Genomic DNA, 20,302 nt, shown 5'->3' on the forward strand with positions numbered 1-20,302 from the left:
GGCCACTGCACTCCAGTCTGGGCGACAGAGTGAGACTCCAACTCAAAAAAAAAAAGAATACACAATCATCCAGGAATGAGTCTGACCAAAACAAAAAACAAAACAACCCCTAAAACAAGTAAATTAGATCAAGCCACTTCCAATTCAACTTCCATTTTATAGGAAACACACAAGAGAGAGGAACACATAAGCTAAGTTACAAAGAAGCAGCCAGTAAAATCTAGACTATATCCAGAAACAACTTGATTTCTTCAACAAACAAAGTGCAAAAAAAAAAAAAAAAAAGATGAAGGGTGAAGCTATACAATAGCATGACAAAACATATAAGCAAATGAAGCTGTGTACACTTTGAATTCTTATTCCAACAACTTAAAGCACACATACACGTTGTACAAAGCATACACACTGTAAGAGATCATTAGAAATTTGAACACTGACTTGATGTTTTATAATAATACAAACAGTCTATTTTGGGGGATTTCCTAATGCAATATTTAGTAATAAAATTATGTGATGTGTGATATTAATTTCAAAATAATATAAGAGGGAGGTGAGTGGTGGTATAAATACAACAAGATTGGTATGAGTTTATAATTGTTGAAGTTGGTAAAAGGAACATGGGGCTCATTATACTATTCTTCCTGCCTTTTATGTATTTAAAATTTTTATAGTACATATGCTTATTAAAAAGTATAAGGAAAATCTAACTGAAAATGCTATTGGAATATTTGACAGAACTGGATGTGGTCCAATTTAATAGATTTACAAGAGTCATTTAAGTTCTTGGGAGGATTTTGTTTTGTGGGGTCATTACATTTGTTCATTTAGGTATTTGGAATGCTTAAAAATAATATTCAATATATCAGATGTATATATGCAATGTAAAACATCTTAGGGAGTTTAATTAATTTATAAACAGAATTGTTGATTTGAAAGAATTTGGTTTTAGCCAGTTGAGTTGTCCAATCATTAACCAAATATCTCTTGAAAGTAGTTCTTATTTACATAAAAATTACTAGATGTATAAATAGAAAAACCAAAGTTATATGATGTAAATTTAAGTACTTAAGTTAGGCCTTTGCATTAGTAATTTTAATTATTTGAATATTAACTAAAAACATAAATACCTTCAATATCAAAATACACTGATATTGTACAGAATCAAATCTATAGACTTTTCTTAGCATACAAGGTTCTTATGATCAGCCCTGACTTTTACAACTTTACTGCTCATCTTTTGTCTTCTTACATCATCTTTTTTGCACATATTAATACTGAGCTCACATGTTCTCTGAACACTCTCTGGTTTCCAGATTTCATGCTTAGCTCATGCTTTCTTTTTCTGGAATATTCCTCCATTCTCTGAAATAATCCTCCCTTTTCATCATCCCTTGATTGCAGCCCTCCTATTTTTTATGCTTCTCCTTAAACACTCCTTCTCCTCCGAAGTGTTCCTTAACTTCCTTAAACCTGCTGTTTACTTTGCTTCCTTTGCCCAGGCTGGAGTGTAGTTGCAAAAACATGGCTCACCACAGTCCCAACCTCCTGGTTCAGGCAATCCTTCCACCTCAGGCTCCCAAGTAGCTGGGACAATAGGTGTGTGCCACCATGCCTGGCTAATTTTTTTTTTTTTATTGTGGTAGAGATGAGGTCTCCCTATGTTGCCAAGGCTGGTCTCAAACTCCTAGGCTCAAGCAATCCTTTTGCCTCAGTTTCCCAAACTGTTGGGATTACAGGCATGAGCCCCTGTGTCTGGCAGCTTTGCTGCATCTATGTGTCATTTGTTTATCCATCACAGCAATAATTCTTTATTACTTCGTAATTATGAAGTAATTGCTTGCAGGTCTCTCACTACCAGACTATAAACCCTTTGAAGAAAGGGATTGTCACTTTGTTAGTTAATTTATAATGATGATAATCATTTTTAGAAAGCCATTAGTATAATTCCTGCCATGATGGGCCCTTCTTTAGTTCTGATGAATTAATAATATCCCAGTAATATCAAGAGACTAAACTAACTTATTACTACAGCAAATTATTATAATCTGTGAAAAATGATGTTAAATCGAAAAGACCACTGGACTTAAGTTGTTTACTTCCTAAAATCCCTGAATGAGTAACAAATAGTTGTAAAATGAAGAGTATTTGCATAGCACACATTCAAACATGCATGCCTGCTCATTTATGCAAAGCATTTACTACTTGTAGAAAATATTTGCCTACACACATTTATTTATGGATTCAACATTCAGCATATGCAAGTGCTATTTTATATATGTCTGAATTCATAATATGTATAACATCAAAATATTCAATAATTTTGAAAAAGTGATCACAATAGTGGAGAATAAAAGTGAAGAATAAATATAGTGAAGATTAAAAAAAGGAAAAGAGATGAGGAAGAGAAATGGGTGCAGATGTTAGACGTTTGGAATAAATCCAGACCAAACCATTAGCGATTGCTCAGTGTTCCAGGCATCAAGAAAAGCTCCATAGGGAGATTAACAGAAAAACAATGAAACTAGTCACAGCCCAAGTCATAAAGTTATAGAGAACTGAGCTGAGGGAGGGGGCGAAGGAGAAGAAAAGGAAGCTTATCAGTTGTGACAGTAAGTCTCTTCAAGAAGGACTTTCACCACAGGTCTTTATTTTTTATGCCATAGCATGTAGAGTTAAAAAGGAAGAGTAAAGTTAATTTAATATTATGACTGCCATTTTTAGAAACCTATTATTTCCTGATGTTTAAAGATGTGACCTTTATACCTTATTGGCATTCATATTAAAAGTTTTTAACTTTTAATTATCAGAGGTTTATGGTTTTATTTGCTTATGTTTTACTTTTTAAGAAGAAAGGGGAAATCTAAATGACACATAAAACTTTGTTCTATGCCTACCCTTACCAAGAATCAAATCCTGTGGCCTTTACTCCAAAACAAGTTTTCCTATATTTAACCCACAAAGAATTTTAAAACTATGATTTATTTAAACCAATACTTTCCAAATGGAGTAAGGTAAGACTATCCATCAGTAGATGACTGACATGGCAAATCTCAAGTTCCAAATAATTTTAAGTGTTCCAATTAATAAAAAAAAAGGTTATCATGGCAAATTCTTACTTTTCCTCCAATATTACAGCCCCACAAAGCAAAATAAAGCAAAATAAAAAACCCCACACACATGCAAAAAAAACCCCCAACAACCAAAAAATGCCCTTAAAGTATGAACAACCTCAGTGTAAGAACTGTGTAACCTTTCCTTTTCCAACCTTAGTCACTTCCCATTATTTCTTTTTCACTTTTCCTGTCTCACTACTATTAATAACCATGCTATTTGTTTTGTATGCCAAAATACTCAATCATTGGTTCTGTTCTCATATGAAGAATTATGATGTTAAAATTATAATTAATTTTGAAAATAGCACCAAGAAACGCACTAAAAGATGATTTGAACGTTAAAAAATTATAAACTTGCTGCTTTGACCCATTTCAGTTCCTTTTCAAATGTCTGAGTAAAATAGCTGAAAATGTAACAAACTGATCACTGACCACTAGGTGGGGAAACAATACAATTTAAAATGGAGTATAACTTCAGCCTCAACTACTTTATTTTCAAAGTTATTTATAATTTCTCCAATCTTTTATACTCTCAAGATATTTTACCCGAATGATGTAATTGCAAGTTATGTTTGGGAAGAGTTTTAGAAGTAGGCAGAACAGGCTGTAGGCAACAAAGGCCAACCTACCTTCTGAAATTCCTTTCTTGAACCCAATTAGAGATTCTACTCTATGCCCTAGAGAACTGTAAACCTTATCAGTCATTCCTTCGGGAAGCCAATCCCTTCCTGATCACAGCTGCTCAAGTGCTTAGTTCCTGGAATTCTTCCCTCTCTCCTCCTTCCTCATTTTTTTCTCTTCACTGAATAGTTCCCATCATCATACAAACATGTTGTTATCTCCATCTTTAAAAAATTATCTTGATCCCATTTTTCCCACCAGTGACCGCCCCATTTCTTTGCTTCCCTTTTCTCCACGAAAGGGTTGTCTATACTTGTTCTTTCCAGTTTCTCCCCTTTCACTCTCCTTTGAAACAATTCTAATCAGGCTTGCATCCCCACCATTCCTGAAAACACTGACCTCCACAGTACTCGCTTATTTGGCCTTTAGCAGCATGTGACACCGTTGCTCATGGCCTCCTCCTTGGGTGCTTCCTTTACTGGGCTTCCATGACACCTCCTTTACTGGTTGTTCCTTTTTATTCTCCTATGCCCCTTCCTCTTCTCCCTGGCCTCATAGAGTAACAGTGCCCCAGGGCTTGGTTCTCTATACTCCCATCCTTGATCTCTTAACCAGTTTAAGTATGGAATATGTTCCTATGACTCTCAAATCTATATTTGTAACTCCAAACTCTCTCACAAACACTCCACTTCTTATAGGCAGAGAAGGGATTTTTTTTCGACTTATGCTTTGTAAAAATCCTCTTAATAGCTATGCTGAGAAGAGCTAGCCGGTCTGAACATTTCCACTTGGATGTTTAAGAGATGTCACAAACTTAACATAGCCACGAACTCCTGATATTCCCCACTCTCAAAACTTGCTCATCCTTGTTGAACAAAATATAGGAGCTGTTGTTTTGGACTAAACTTCTGCACGAGGCCCTAACAGACCAGACTAAAAATGAAAATGGAGTCAACCATGTTCATCAAACTCAAACTGAGTGTGCTATCTGGCTGACTGAGAAGTCAGGAGAGATAGATAATAGTTGTTTCCCAAACAGGCCAGTCTCAGTGAAGTTCCCTCTGTTTTTGTTGTTGTTGTTGTTGTTGCTGTTGTTTGAGTTGGAGTCTCACTCTGTCGTCCAGGTTGGAGTGCAGTGGCACACTCATGGCCACCCCAGTGTTCACCTGCTGGACTCCGGTGATCCTTCCACCTCAGACTTCCAGGTAGCCAGAATCACAGGCATGTGCTACCATGCCCGGCTAATTTTTTTTTTTATTTATTGTAGAGACAAGGTCTCGCCAAGTTGCCCAGATTGGTCTCAAACCTGTGGGCTCAAGCAATCCACTCACCTCTACCTCACAAAGTGCTGGGCCTCCCTCTGTTTTAATATTTACAACAAAGAGTGACGTGAAGTAACCTGATATTAACCAATCAGCTATCTTTCTATTGTTCTGCCTCCCTGCTCCTGCCTTACCAGGAAATTATCTTTAAAGTGACCAATTTGCTTTTTGTTCTCTGTTTCTGCTTTCTTTTGTCCTTTTACTGTTGATAAAGCTAAGCCCCTCTGCTGAACTCATTGGAACACTTACTCTATTTTATAGGATGAAGTGTTGGCCAATTCTAGAATTGCAAATAAAGGCAGTTGAGATCTTTAAACCACATTTATTGTTCTAATTTTGTCTTTTGATACCATCAGGCTCCCTGCAATGATGCTTGAGATGATGGAAGCATCATCCTTATAGTTGTTCAGTCCCAAAACCTTGGAGTCCTCCATTCTTGATCCTCATTTTCTTTCATACCTTAAATCTGAATTCTGTAGTCTCTACCTTAAATATATCTGGACACATCTCGCTACCTCCACTGCTACCATCCTGGTAGAGCCACCTCCATACCTTGCCTGCATTTCTTCAATATCTGCCACACGGGTTTCCCTGCTTTGACATTTGTCTACCTACTGTCTCTTCTCAGCATAGCTATTAATGTGATTTTTATAAAGCATAAGTCAGAAAACACCACTGCTCTGCTCTGACTCTTTCAAGGGTTCTCATTTTACTTAGGATAAGAACCTCTATCTCTGTCATAGCCCACCATGCTCCTTTTTCCCCTTGTACTACTCTCTACTCCAGCCCCAGTTACCCCTTTACAACTTCTTCAACATTTTAGGCTCGGGTTCCACTGTTCTCTCTGCCTGCAACAGTCTTCCTCGTCTGGTTGACAGAGAGAGCAAGTGGGAAATACCCATTATATGTTTTGAGGACTTGGTGGTGTGAGAAGCACAGTAACACCTATAACTTTCACAATTCTACCTAAAGACTACCCTGTGCATTTCCCCTTCATATGAAATGTAAGTTTTTGAACCTGAGTATCATGATCCACTTTGCTTTCATTTCCTCTGATTTCTAGCTTCTCCTACTTGGGGAAAATTTTCTAACCCAGATATTTCTTCATTTTAGAATTTACTTGAGCTCTCTGATGGGAGCCTGAAAGTCTTTCACTATATATCACATTTTCCCTTTTGCAAACAATTAGCTGGATGTCATAGAAGACTGGTATCTTTAAATTGGCATTCATAAACTCAAATGCCAGGAAGGGTGTGAAGTTAACATAAATGCACAAAGCAGACCATATATAGGATAATAACCACTAAATTGCTTTAATGCCTATCTTTAAAGCCCTAGGAAAGCACAATACAGTGAAAAATAGTAGTGACTATCCATGACAAATACGTTTTCAATCCCTGCTCTAAATTGTAATCATCAAGCATTTAAGGGAAGCTGTCAATCTGATATTGTTAACAGTTTCTATTACATGGATTATGGATATTAAGTACTCTTATTGGAGAGAACATCAGTCTGGTATGGGAGCTGAAGGAAAACCAAACTGTACTAAATATGTTGAGATACCACTTATTTGTGGTAAAGGAGAATCATGTGGCCGGACTTAGTGGCTCACTAAGCACTTTGGGAGGCACTCTGGGAGGCAAAGGCAAGAGGATTACCTGAGTCCAGGTATTCGAGATCAGCCTGAACAACTTGGTAAGACCTCACTTCTACAATAAATCACAAAAACTAGCTGGGCATGGTGGCGTGCATCTGTAGTTTCAGCTACTTGAAGGCTGAGGCAGAAGGATCACCTAAGCCCAGTAAGTTGAGACTGCAGTGGCCATGAACATACCACGGCACTCCAGCCTGGATGACAAGAGTGAGACTCCAACTCAAAAAAACAAAATAGGGAGAAACATGTAAAGCAATTTTCTAAAAGAGAAAAGGGAATCTCTAGTCTGTTTTGCCAGACGGATCTATGCTTGCTATTGTTCTGAATATTTCATTTTAGAACATTTCATTCTAGTCCAGTCTTCCACTTGCTTTTTCCTCAGCCAACCATTCTGGTAAATCATGGATAAAGAGCCCATGCATAGCAACTCATATAGTTCTGACATTTCTAAGAAGCATCATCTAAGAAAGTTTAAGCAAAACTAGGTTTGAATAGAAGTATTCTAGATTTTTAACACCCAGCCAAAAGTTCAGAAGGATGAGAGAAATCCTGTATTTTTTATTTAAAGGAGGCTGTTTAGCATAGTCATTTAAAGCACACATTGACTTTGGATTCAGACTGACATAAATTCAAATTTCTATTCTAAACTATTATGTGATCTTGAAGAAGTTACTTGGCCTCTTTGGAGAGATAAAGTTCCATTTTCTAACATCTGTAAAATCATGATGATACTACCCATTCTATAAGGTTATGGAAATCGTCTGTATAAAATGCCTAGCACATCATTCGCAGTCAGTAAAATATGGTGACAGTGGTAGTGGTGGAGGTGATGGCGATGATAACAATGGTGGTGGCAGTAGTGATGGTGACTATAGTGGTGGTGATGGTGATGGTGGTGTGCTGACCTCAAGAAAGCTTCAGAACTTCTTAAAAGACAGTGGAAATTTCCTTCAAATGAACTCTTAAGAGAAAACACAACATTAAACAGATAAACAAGAATTGTTCAGACTTACAGGGGTTCTAGGGATATGAGAACTACCTGCCCTGCCAGCCCATCACCCTGCCAGCTGCCCACTTCTATGGCCCCAGAAGTTTACCATGGAATCTTCAGCACTCAGTCAAGCATAGTTTGAAAACCTGTGGCAAGAGATTGGTAAAGAAATGTCAGGATCATCGTTTGCTTACTTTAGGTCCAATGGTGGTTTAATGTTTCTGGGAGGTAGACTTGGGACCGGTGGTTGTGTTGGGTGAGATGCTGGCAATGGTGGTTGGCTGGTGGGATGGGATGGAGGAGGTGGTGGCGGGGAAGTTGTTGATGTCTGGCCTTTGTTGGTACCTAAGAAGCAAAGCAAATAATACCACGGATTAAGACTAATCTTCAAATAGAAGATTGTTAAGTGCAACCATAGTTGACTACACATAGAAGAATTTAGCAAAAATGACAATTGGTTATATTAAATTTTCTTTTCTTTCTTTTTTTTTTTTTTTTTTGAGTCAGAGTCTCACTCCACTGCCCAGGCTGGAATGCAGTAGCACGCTCACGGCCACCCTAGCGTCAACCCGCTGGGCTCAGGTGATCCTTCCACCTCAACCTTCCAAGTAGCTGGAACTACAGGCACATGCTACCATGCCTGGCTAATTATTTATTTATTGTAGAGACAAGGTCTCGCCAAGTTACTTGGACTGGTCTCGAAACCGTGGGGGAATTTTCAATAAAGAGTATGTTTATTTTATTATTGTTTCTACACTGTGTGGTATGCATCTTTTATATCAATAAAATGTATTGGGCAGGTTATGATGACTCATGTCTGTAATTCCAGCACTTTGGTAGGCCAAGATGGGGATTGCTTGAATCTAGAAGTTTGATACCAACCTAGGCAACATGGTAAGACCTTGTCTCTACAAAAAACAAACTAGCCGGGCATGATGACATGTGCCTGTAGTCCCAGCTACTTGGGAGGCTGAGGTGGAAGGATCACCTGAGCCCAGGAGGTCAAGGCTGTAGTGAGCCATGGTTGTGCCACTGCATTCCCACCTGGGTGACAGAGCAAGAGCCTGATTCAAAAAACGTAGCCAGGCACTCCTGACTTATGACCCTCCCTGCCAGGTGCAATTCTCACAGGAATAGATCTTCTTTTTTGCAGCTATTTTTGGGAGGTTGAGGTAGAGAGAATTAGTTCTCCTACAAATCTTATAAATAAAAAATTCCAACTCAATAAACTTATGCTATAAGTGGTCAGTTCATTTTTGTCATAAGTAACATTAAATTTTTTTGTTATATAGGACTTATTACTTTTTCTTGAATCCTATCAACCATTCCTTTAATATATAATACCTATCACTAGATTTATGTTTAAGAAGGCCTTCCTCAACCTGAGAACAGATAATTGTTAACAATATATTTTCTCCTCCTTCTCTTTGTCTTCATATTTTTACATTTGATTCTTTAAATCTATTAGTAATTTATTTAGGAGCTTGGTGGTTGTCATTGCTAGATCATTTAGCAAATGCCCCAGTACTTGTCTAACAAGCTATTACTTACTGATTTGACATGTTTCTTTTATCATAGAATAAACATTAAACATTCTAGTGAATTTGACAGATGCAAATGGCATCTAGTTATTTTAATTCATAAATAATATGGTTCAGTAGATTCATAAGTGATTTAAAAGTTGTACCCAAAGAGAATATATCTCTATGAGTGTATATTAATAACTACTGTCCAAATAGATTATTAACCATTTGCAGTTTATCTCTTCACAGAAAAGATTTTTCAAGCAGGAGGTATGACCCTGTGATAATGATCACTTAGAGGTGAGAAATTATAGACATAATTTGGGGAATGATGAATCCTTTGAACTGGAGACACTGACAAATGACTGACCCCAAACCAGGTTCATTTCTGCCATTATGTAGGTTCATGAGACCTTCTGATGAGGCATCTGGGAAGGCACCTGCTGCTCTGCTCACCTGACATCTATTTTCCTTTCCTTGGTTATAATAACTTGAGCAGTCTAGAAAGGGGTGCACTTGCTTTTTCACTGGACGTGGACTAGAAAGGGGTTTTTCCTAAGGAGCTGGCAGCTGTCTTGCCACCACCAGGGCAGGGCTCGCTTGAGAGTGCAACAAAACTAGAGTGCAGCACAGTGAGAGATGGGCAGGGACTGGATGAATTTTAAATAAAAATTACCTTTGGAAAATTGTCAAACAATTTGAAAAGCTTAGTGAGGCTTGTTCAAGCGTTCTCTTCCTCATCAAGCTTGAGAGAACATATGCTAAAGTACTCCTATGGTGTATTCATAGGCAACAATAAAATATTTTGCTTTGAAAAATTTGTGGTCACTTTCAAGTGTTGCAAGGAGTACTTTTGCATGCATACCAAATAAGTCTAAGGGAATGTGCTTTAGTCTTTCTGGAGGAAGAAAATAGACTTACCTTAATGTAATAGTGTTGACTCTAAAATCTTGGTCTAGACTTTATAAAGTACACCAAAATACAATTAGTAATATTAGGATTCTAAAAAGTAAAAATATGCATTTTTTTCTGATGGAAGTGGATGCATATTGAATTAAAGCAAAATGAGTAAAGAAAAAATAGAAACAATAAATCTATAGGACATATCTAGGAGTAATGATATTAAATGACTAATTAATCACATTTTTTGCCAGGCACTATACTAAAGCACTTTACATCTGTAATCTTATTTATTCTTTGCATAACAGTCCTATAGGGGAGGGGATATGTTATTATCTAGTTTCCATTTGATAGTTCAGAAGACTACCCAAATTCAGGTAGTTAGCTCAAACTCAGCCAGAACTGGAATTTGAACCCTTGTTAATTTTGTATGCTATCTATGCCCTTTCTGCTGTTTCTTATGGCAGTAAAATGGAAATTGTTAGTAAGTTCAAATAGACACATTAACAAGCTTTCCTGTGATCTGGATGTAAGTCCAGCTTTTTTTTATTTGTATCTTTCCTCTTAATGTGATTTTATGAGTGTTTTCAGTTTAATGCAGGACAGAACTGATTCTAGAGGCTGTAAAGTTCACATCTATGAGTATTTGGGATGCTACATTTAGATGCCTCAGAATTTGATTGTAGAAGCTATATAGCAGAAATGTAGATATCCAGACTAGTGGGAAATGAGCTCCTGGAGATAAATGATTGATGTAAGCTGGCAGGAAGAGAAATCCCCAATAATTGGAATTGGGGAATTTGAAACAAAATCATAAAAGGACCTAGAAGATGTGAAATACAGAGAAAGAACACGTTCAGACTTAGTTGGCATCAGGAATTAGGGATATAAAATTTCAGACTTAACACTTTAAACTCTGATCTACTTATGCACCTCCTCTTCCAAAGCTTGTGGGGGAGGTGGTTGCCTAGGTAGTCTGCAGTTTGAAAGTACTGAAAAGACCTTGTGGAATTCCTTCCTCAAAGAATGACAGGATTCTGCAATGACAGGATATGGACCCTTGCAGCAGTGGGAAGAGCTGGTCTACAGGACAGTGCAGGATGGTTCAGCAGCAGTGGGTGAATTCGACGATTTTGCAGTCTACTCACCACTCTCATCCTGAGACAGACTAAGAAACTGTGCTCTGGGCATTTTAATAGGAGACCAAGCCTTCAAGAAGGAGACAATGGGCATACCGCTAATAAGTGGGAGCCTGAGCAACTAATGGCAAAATTAAGAAGAACTGACTATATCTGTATTAAGGAACAGTTCGTACTGGGTATAGAAAACATAGGGACGGTTGGGAAGGAAGTGGAGAGAAACTACAACATTTTCGAGAGCATGAAAACAACTCTCAAGAAATCTATGAAGGTAACGACTCCCTATTCAAACTGTTCATCCTCTTTAATTTTGGAAGTTCAGAAAAGACCTTGCACAAGTCCTGTACCCCCTACTCAGGCGTGCCCAGATGCATGGAACACCAGGGTCACTTTATCAGGAGGAAATGACTAGGAAAAGCTCTCCATGGGTCAGAGGGTACCCAGTGGTTATCTGGTTCTGACCCACAGCTGGCTCTGGGTTCACTGAAACACAGGTTACCCAAAGTGCTGAGATTTTGTCAGGATCTAAAACTGTCTAAACCAAAAAACAGAACTGAGTGGAAGGAAAGAAGGAACAAGGAGAGAAGAGGTGGGAATAAATAGAGAAGGCACAATGAGGGTGGTGGTATACTCACAGGAAATGGAAATTGTATTATTTACAAATTTTGCATTTTTTTTTTTTTTTTGAGTTGGAGTCTCACTCTGTCTCCCAGACTAGAGTGTAGTGGCTGCTCCCGGTCACTGCAGCCTCGACCTGCTGGGCTCTGGCGATCCTTCCATCTCAGTCTTCCAAGGAGCTGGAACTACAGGCGCGCACTACCACTCTCGGCTAATTTTTTGATCTTTATTGTAGAGATGAGGTCTTGCCAAGTTACCCAGGCGGGTCTCGAACCCGCAGGCTCAGGCAATACACTCACCTCCGCCTCCCAAAGTGCTGGGATTACAGGCTGAGCCACTGAGCCCGGCCCAATCTTTGCATTTTACATTCTCTACCAATCCAAACTGTTAGTTCTAGATATTGTCACAATATTCTTGCAATACAATGATCTATGAGGACTCAAAACGAAAAGCATGGATTCTGATATTTGTGACTCTTGACTAAGAAGGTGCCTATAGCCTTCGTGTCTTGAGGAGGCTCAGGAACATCTGGAGATCTGGTTCTTGATTTCCTTTTTAATCTATGGATTCCTTTACAAAATCAAAGACATTTCACCATATTTCTCCCAATTGATAAAAGACTCTGACCTAGACCAGGCATTTCTTTCTCCTTCCTTCCTTTTTTTTTTTTTTTTTTTTTGACAGAGTCTCATTCTATCATCCAGGCTAAAGTTCAGTGGTGCAAGAATAGGCTCACTGCAGTCTCAATTTCCTGGGTTCAAGTGATCCTCCCACCTCAGCCTCTCAAGTAGCTGGGATTATAGATGTGTGACCAGCCTGGTTGATTTTTTATTTTTTTTTGTAGAGATGAAGTCTTGCTATGTTGTTCAAGTGACAAATTTTGAACTCCTGGCCTCAAGTGATCATCCTGCCTGGCTCTCCCAAAGTGCTGGGATTACAAGCATGAACCACTCTGTCAGTCCAAGACCAAGCATTTAAAAAAAAATTGTTTTTTGGTGGAGGATGTCTTAGAACTGGGCCAGACATTAGAAAACTTTGAGTCTTACCACCAGTTATATTACCAAAGAGCCATTTGTCTTCGGAAAATCAGTTAACCTCCATAAAATTTTGTTTTTCCATCTGTCAAATGGAAGTAATACAATCCCAACTACTTCACAGAAGTTAAGGATTAAATTAGCTAATACATGTGAATGCATCTTGAAAAGTCTGAAGCACTATATAAACATAAACGATGATCACACAAGGCTAAAGGGGCACAACTAAAATTATTTCTCAGTTATATTGACTTAAGAAATTTGGAAGTCATTTATATAAACTCATCATATATTTATTTGGGAATTATTAAGTATCTGCCTCAGAATTTAGCCACTGAACTGGCAGTTTGGCACATAGACTTTTACTTTCTCTGGGCATGCATAGGAAAGCATTTCCCATGCAAACAGGAAGAAAAAAGCTCTAGCAACCATTTGGTACTTCCAGGGTCTGGACTGGTGAACTTTGCACTAAGTAATTTATAAAACAATCTAGGTGGACATGTAACAGGCTCTCTTATGACTGCATGATCACATATAATCATTTATACCTAACAAAATATAGGCTTTCTCAGGATTGAGTCTCACTGAGATTGCAATGTGATTACATGATGGTTGCTTCTAACCTCCACAAATTTCCAGATCCTACCCTCGTCTTTCTCATCCACCACAAATAACATCTCTTAATTTTACTAAGAGCATGGAAGGCACTCCACCAGACCATCCCCAACTGCCCTTTGTTCTAACTTAAACTCTCCTTATATCTTGCTTTCCCTTATTTCCTTTGCTCCTGATTCTCTGGAAAAATATCATTCCACCTTGTCAATGCTAACTGGCATTCTTGGTTCCCATCAAAGCCTACTTCCTTATGCCTACAGCCTGCTTCATTAATTATTAACTCCATCACTTGCATCAAGAAAGAAACATTTATTAAGAGCTCTGAACTGGGTGTTTTATCTTTTTTGTTTTGTTTTATTTTTTGAGTCAGTCTCATTCTGTTGCCCAAGCTGGAGCACAGTGGCATGCTCACGGCCACTCAGCGTCGACCTGCTGGGCTCAAGTGATCCTTCTGCTTCAGTCTTCCAAGTAACCGGAATTACAGGTATGTGCTACCACACCTGGCTAATTTGTTGATATATTATAGAGACGAGGTCTCACCAAGTTGCCCAGGCTGGTCTCAGATTCCGGGGCTCAGGATTACAGATTTGAGCCACCATGCCTGGCCTGTTTTATCTTTTAAGATGCACTTTCCGTCTTAAACATGGTCTGATCCTCTCTATTCTAAAAAGACACACAACAATATCCTTTTCACCCTCATCCCTCACTCCAGATGCCAGCTGATTTTGCTCCTCCCCTCACAACCAAACTTCTTGGAACAAAAGTCTCTGTCACTTGTATATCTTCATTGCGTTTGGGTGGCTTCGTGATAGAGTAAAAATGAAAGGCTTGGGTTTCAATTCAGACTCGACCACTTATATGTTAACTTTACATTTTTTTATTACTCAATATGAAAACTTGGAGGAGTTGCTTGACTTCTCTAAGTCTTTGTTTTCTCATCTAAAATGGTCACATACATCCACCTTGCAGAAACATCTGAAACACTGTAGGTCTTAATGAATGGTCCTATTCTTCTGAGCTACTACTTGATCAGACTGTAGATCATTGAAACACTGCAGTCTACCCACCCCAACTGCAAAGAAAACAACAACAACAAAAAAAAAAAACCCTTTCCCCAAAGGAATCATGTCTAATTCTGGCTCTATTAGAGAATCTTAGCATGGAGTAAGAATCAAGAAGTTTACCTGGATGGACTTAGAGTCTATAATACTGAGTGATCTTTCACAGAAACAAAGATTTGAGTATCACATGCTTTCACTCATAAATGGACCTTGAACAATTATCATAATACTATAAGAAAAGGATCGACAGTAGCAGGAAACTACTGGAGGGGAAGGGGGCTGGGAGGTGGGATTGGTAGTAGTGGGAATCTGCCTGGGGGAGGGGAGGGGGGCACACCTCATCAACAAGGGTACTGGCATAATGAACTTTTGTATACCTAACCCTGAATTGTGCCTAATATGTTTAAAATAAACCAATAAAAAGTTAAAAAAAAGGAATCAAGAAATTTAACTTGAAATTTCTAAATCCACCCCAATAGTTACCAAAAAAACTAAATACAACTTTCAGATTCTTAACTCCTAAACACACCAGAAGCAATTTTCAACATGAGAATCTGAGGGCTTGGTAGAAAGAACAATTGTGCTGGAGTTATTTAGACCTGGATTTGACTACTAAACTTACCCAGTACTAGCTGTATGACACTGGGTATTTTGCTTCTCTGGGTTTCATATTCTTTGCCTGTTAAAAACAGTACTACTGATTTCTAACTTGCAGGGTGGCTATGAGAATTAGAAATAATATGTGTGCCTATCTAGCACTGCACAGGTGTTCTTATGGTTGCATGGTACTTTATGAATTACCGTACAACCTAATACCATGGTGTTCTCTATGGGGTGGGCTCTTAATTAGCCTCAAGTGAAGGCACATTTATTTCCATCTATGCAGACACACCGGGGTCATCAAACTTCAGCCATTTTTACAAAAGATTTTCTAAACAGCCACTTGTGCCGGAAACAATGTGCTAATTGCCAGACATCTGATCATTGTGTTGATGGAAAGCTTTTGAAAAGCTATCCACCCCTTTTAAGTATGGGATGGTTGTACTGCCATTCCTTGGTGTTAACACCAAGTAGTCTAATGCAGCTCAGAGCTTTCCATTTGTATACAGAGCACTGGCAAGTGGCTTATTACATGATTTTTCTTTTCTTTAAAATTGCCATTAATTACTTTTTCATTTATTTACTCATGTTCTTCCTACCTTAAACAGTGTAATTCTGAGGGCAGGTCTATACTGTTACCACCTGTCTATGCGCTACAATGTTGCATATATCATATATGGTAAGCATTTCATGTTTTGCCAACTTGGATTTTCTTTTTATTTTACTCCTTTTCTCTTTAGAATAGAAAACTAATTTTAAAAATTATAATATAAATATATGCACAGTAAAACACTTAAGAAAATATAGGAGGGAATGCTGAAAAGGGAATCTCATACTCTACTCCCTCATCTCCTAGTTACTGGCTTTAAAAGTGAAAACTGTTATAAGTCTCTTGTGTCTCTGTCAAGAAATATATTCTGTGCATTGTTCACACAAATGGGATCATGGTACATAAATTTTTCTGTACTTTTTTTTCTAAATTTTATTTTACTTTATTTTTTTGAGTTGGAGTCTCACTCTTGTCACACAGGCTGGAGTGCAGTGGCATGCTCATGGCCACCGCAGCCTCGACCTGCTGAGCTCAGGCGATTCTTCTGCCTCAGCCTTCAAGTAGCTGGAACTACAGGCACACCATCATGCCCAGCGAATTTTTAAACAAATTTATTATAGAGATGAGGCCCCCAAGTTGCCCATGCTGGTCTCGAACCCATGGGCTCAGGCAATCCTCTCACCTCAGCCTCCCAAAGTGCTGGGATTATAGGTGTGAGCCATTGCATCTGGTCTGTTTTCTTAATTTTAAAAAGAGATTGTTAAACTGATAAGAACAGATACTACAGCCTGTAATCCTGCGCCTTTGGGAGGCTGAGGTGAGTGGATTGCCTGAGCCCGCGAGTTCGAAACCCGCCTGGGCAGCGAGACCTCATCTCTACAATAAATCAAAAATCAGCTGGGCGTGGTGGCGCATGCCTGTAATTCCGGCTACTTGGAAGACTGAGGCGGAAGGATCACCGGAGCCCAGCAGGTCAAGGCTGCGGTGGCCGGGAGCGGCCACTGCACTCCAGTCTGGGCGACAGAGTGAGACTCCAACTCAAAAAAAAAAAAAAAAAGAGATTGGGGGGGGGGGGAAAAATATAAAAAGAGATTGTTATATATTGGCACAAATACAGCAATCTTTTTTTTCATGGCGATGGGGTTCTCCATTTCATGAATTTACCATAATTTCTATGACTAGTTTCATTATTGCTGGAAATTTAAGTTATTAGAAATAACTTTATTGAGGTATGACATATAAATAATTGGTTTAAAGTGTAAAACTCCATGGTATTAATATATTCACAGTTGTGCCATCAGCACTATGATCTAATTTTAGAACATTCATATCAAAATAAACCCTTCTTTTATTTTTTCTTTCTTTTAAAAACTCCTTATTTTAAAGATGTGGGGTAAAATTCAGGGTTAGGTATACAAATGTTCATCATGCAGCTACCCTTGTTGGTGAAATGTGCCCCCCTACTCCCGGCAGATTCCCACTACTGCCAATCCTTTTCTTATAGTATTACGATAATTGTTCAAGGTTTGCTTATGAGTGAGAACATGTGATACTCGGTTTTCTGTTTCTGTGATAGATCACTCAGTATTACGGACTCTAAGTCCATCCAAGTTGCCGTGAAGTTCATCATTTTGTTCTTCTTTATGGCTGTGTAATATTCCATCGTGTGTATGTACCACATTTTTTTTTTATCCAGTCCTATTTTGATGGGTAGCATGATTGGTTCCATGTTTTTGCAACTGTGAACAATGCTGCAATAAACATACGTGTGCAGGTATCTTTTTCATAGAGTAATTTGAGTTCCTCCAGGTATATTCCCTGTAGGGGGATTGCAGGGTCATATGGAAGGTCAATTTTTAGATCTTTTAGGGAAAAAAAAAACCCTCTTTTTATTAGCAATCACTCCCTATTCCCATTCCTTCTTCCTGCTGCCTTAGGCAACAAATCAGCTACTTTTGATCTTTATAGACTGGTCTGTGCTGAATATTTCACATCAACAGAATCATACAATATGTGGTCATTTGGGGCTGGTTTCTTTCACTTAGTTGTTTTTGCAATTCAATTGTGTTATAGTATGTATTGACACTTCAGTCTATTTTATGGCTAAATTATATTTCATTGTTTCCACGTTTTAGTTGTTTTATGCCGCGATGCACATTCAGGTACACATCTTTGCGTGGACCTGTGCTTTCATTTCTCCTGGGTATATGACAAGAGTATAAGTCTCAGGTCACTCTATGTTCAATCTTCTGAAGAATTCTAGGTCATTCCTTATTCTTTGATATTTTAGGCAGCTACAATTATAAAATTATTGATTATTCTTTGATTAATTATAAAATTATTGATTATTCTTTGATTTTTAGACAGCTACAATTATTATTACAAAATTATTATTCCCTTGACCACAAGAGTAAATATATGTGTAGGTTAAATTTCTAAAAAGTGGAATTGCTAGGCTAAAAGAACTGAGCATTAAAATGCTTTGGTAAATAATACCATCTAGTGATTTTTTTTTCCAATTCATGTGTCCTCCAGCATAAAAACATATCTGCTTTACTATAACCTCAAAAATATGAGTATCATCACACTTTTGGGGGGCTTGATAATTCTGATAGGTAAAGAATGATACATGCTATCACAATCTAATTTACATTTTAGTAAGTGAGGCTATCTTTTCATAAGTTTACAAGAGATTTTATTTGTGTGAGTGTATAACTTCTTTACAAAGAATATTAAAAGCACAGCATAGTAATTAGTTAAAAAGCTGGGAAAAATGAACATTAACTCTTTTATAATTTGTATTTGACTTAATATAGACTATTATACACAATACAAGAATATTAATAGATATTGTTGTGTATGTTAAAGTATCTTAAACATTTTTCAGAAGATCGTTAGCAGCCTCCAAGGGTGAGAACTAGAAATGTTTGGGTGGCAGATGTAGAAAATCTAGTTTTATGGAATTTTTCTTTGCCCCAATTCAAATTCATCTGTTCTTATCTTCAAGGGATTGGTAAACTGTTGTGGATGGAAAATTTTGAAAACCAATTTAGTTGAAAACAAAGCATTGTAATTATATTAGTATGAAAGCATTTGCTTTGAATGTAAGCTGCCTAGAAAATATTGGCTGGCTTAGAATAGCCTATCAAAATGGAAAGAAAAGTAATACTGAAACATCAGTGTTTACATAGATAACCAAAGCAAAATTTTGGATGGAAGTAAAGAGGTAGAGATCAAAGCAAATCTAATCATCAGTGAGAGGAAAATACTTAAAGAAAGACTTTGATCACCATCTTAAACTCCATCTCATATCCAACTTTGACATTCAATGTCTCTGAAATTCACTTCTCCAAAAACTTTGTTAGTTATTTAATCATATGTAATCATGAAATATAAATTGTTTTTTTAAAATAAATGATTAATTTTTTATTCACAAAATAACATGAAATTCAAATCAGGCAGTAATTTGACAGGAGATTGCTGACTTTTAGTTGCTGTTGTTTTTTTAAAGAATGTTAAGTATTACCTAAAAAAAAGAAAAAAAGTCAGTATATATGAACGAATTCTTTGTCAAATACTCGTAGATTACAGAGTGACTCTCATTCGAAGATAGAACATATCTGGGCATGAGAGGATAACAGAATCTCTTTTCTTCAAGTGCTAGAAGTTGGTTTAAAAGTGTACTAATCACTCACATAGGAGAAAAAAAAAAGCACCAGAATACAAGTTTCAGAGACATCCTCACATTCACTCTTTTATTTGTTGAGGGAATAGTGAATGTTTTGCATAAATCAACATGTAGAATCCTTTGAGAATACTTTTAGAATAAAATCAATATAAAACAGAAATATAACATCTATGAGTGGAGAAGGAACAAATCTTAATGCTTCAAAGACAAAAGCACAGTCCCAAACAGAGGAAGAATTACAGCAAATGCTCCAAACTCAACTGTCAGTGAAAGCCAGACAGGAACATGCATGTGTCCATTGCTGGGAAGCATGCGATTGTGGTGAACAAGAAATTAATGGCCTGTTTCATTGCGGTGGCCATTATGGGCCTCCAGTTCATTGTAAGTATGGGAAGAATAAGTCTAGATTATTCTATGAAATCTTGCAATTTATGAATGTTGGTAACTAGTAAAAAAAGTCAAATCAATCAAACAAAAAAGTTTTCACACCTATCAAAACACATTTTTTGGACTATATGAATTTGTGTCAGTCACATTTTTTAAGTAAAGAAAGCCTCATCAAGAAAAGGTTGCTTGTGGGAAATCGCTTGACCAGTGGTTCATCCAGGAAGCCAGTGTTTTCCTGTTAAAACTATGAGGCTTTGAAAGGGGTAAACTAGACTGTCAAACTAGGCAGAGTCATAACACGTTGCAGAAAGAACCAGAATTGCCAACAGAAAAGGCAGAGATTCCCTGTGGAACCTGGACAGAGCAGATGGTTTTGGCATGAGTCAAAGGAAGAGAAAGAGACCACAATCCAGGATTCTGTAAGAAGCACAATTACACAGACAGAGGTGTGTCAAGAAAAGGGATTCAGTTTAATGTTTGCCACTT

General features: G+C 37.7%; 1 protein-coding gene across 3 annotated transcripts in view; it reads right to left on the minus strand.

Moving 5' to 3' along the window:
• The window catches only part of FYB1 (FYN binding protein 1), a 157,850-nt gene that overhangs the window by 41,678 nt on the left and 95,870 nt on the right, over positions 1-20,302 (minus strand). For all 3 annotated transcript variants that reach the window (XM_008066636.2, XM_008066637.2, XM_008066638.2), the window contains one exon: positions 7,896-8,046. In XM_008066636.2, the coding sequence (XP_008064827.1) occupies positions 7,896-8,046 (151 nt within the window). The remainder of the gene's footprint in view (positions 1-7,895; positions 8,047-20,302) is intronic.

This window comes from Carlito syrichta, unplaced genomic scaffold (assembly GCF_000164805.1).
Source record: "Carlito syrichta isolate Samal-C Ts95f unplaced genomic scaffold, Tarsius_syrichta-2.0.1 Scaffold309042, whole genome shotgun sequence".
Lineage (NCBI taxonomy): Eukaryota > Metazoa > Chordata > Mammalia > Primates > Tarsiidae > Carlito > Carlito syrichta.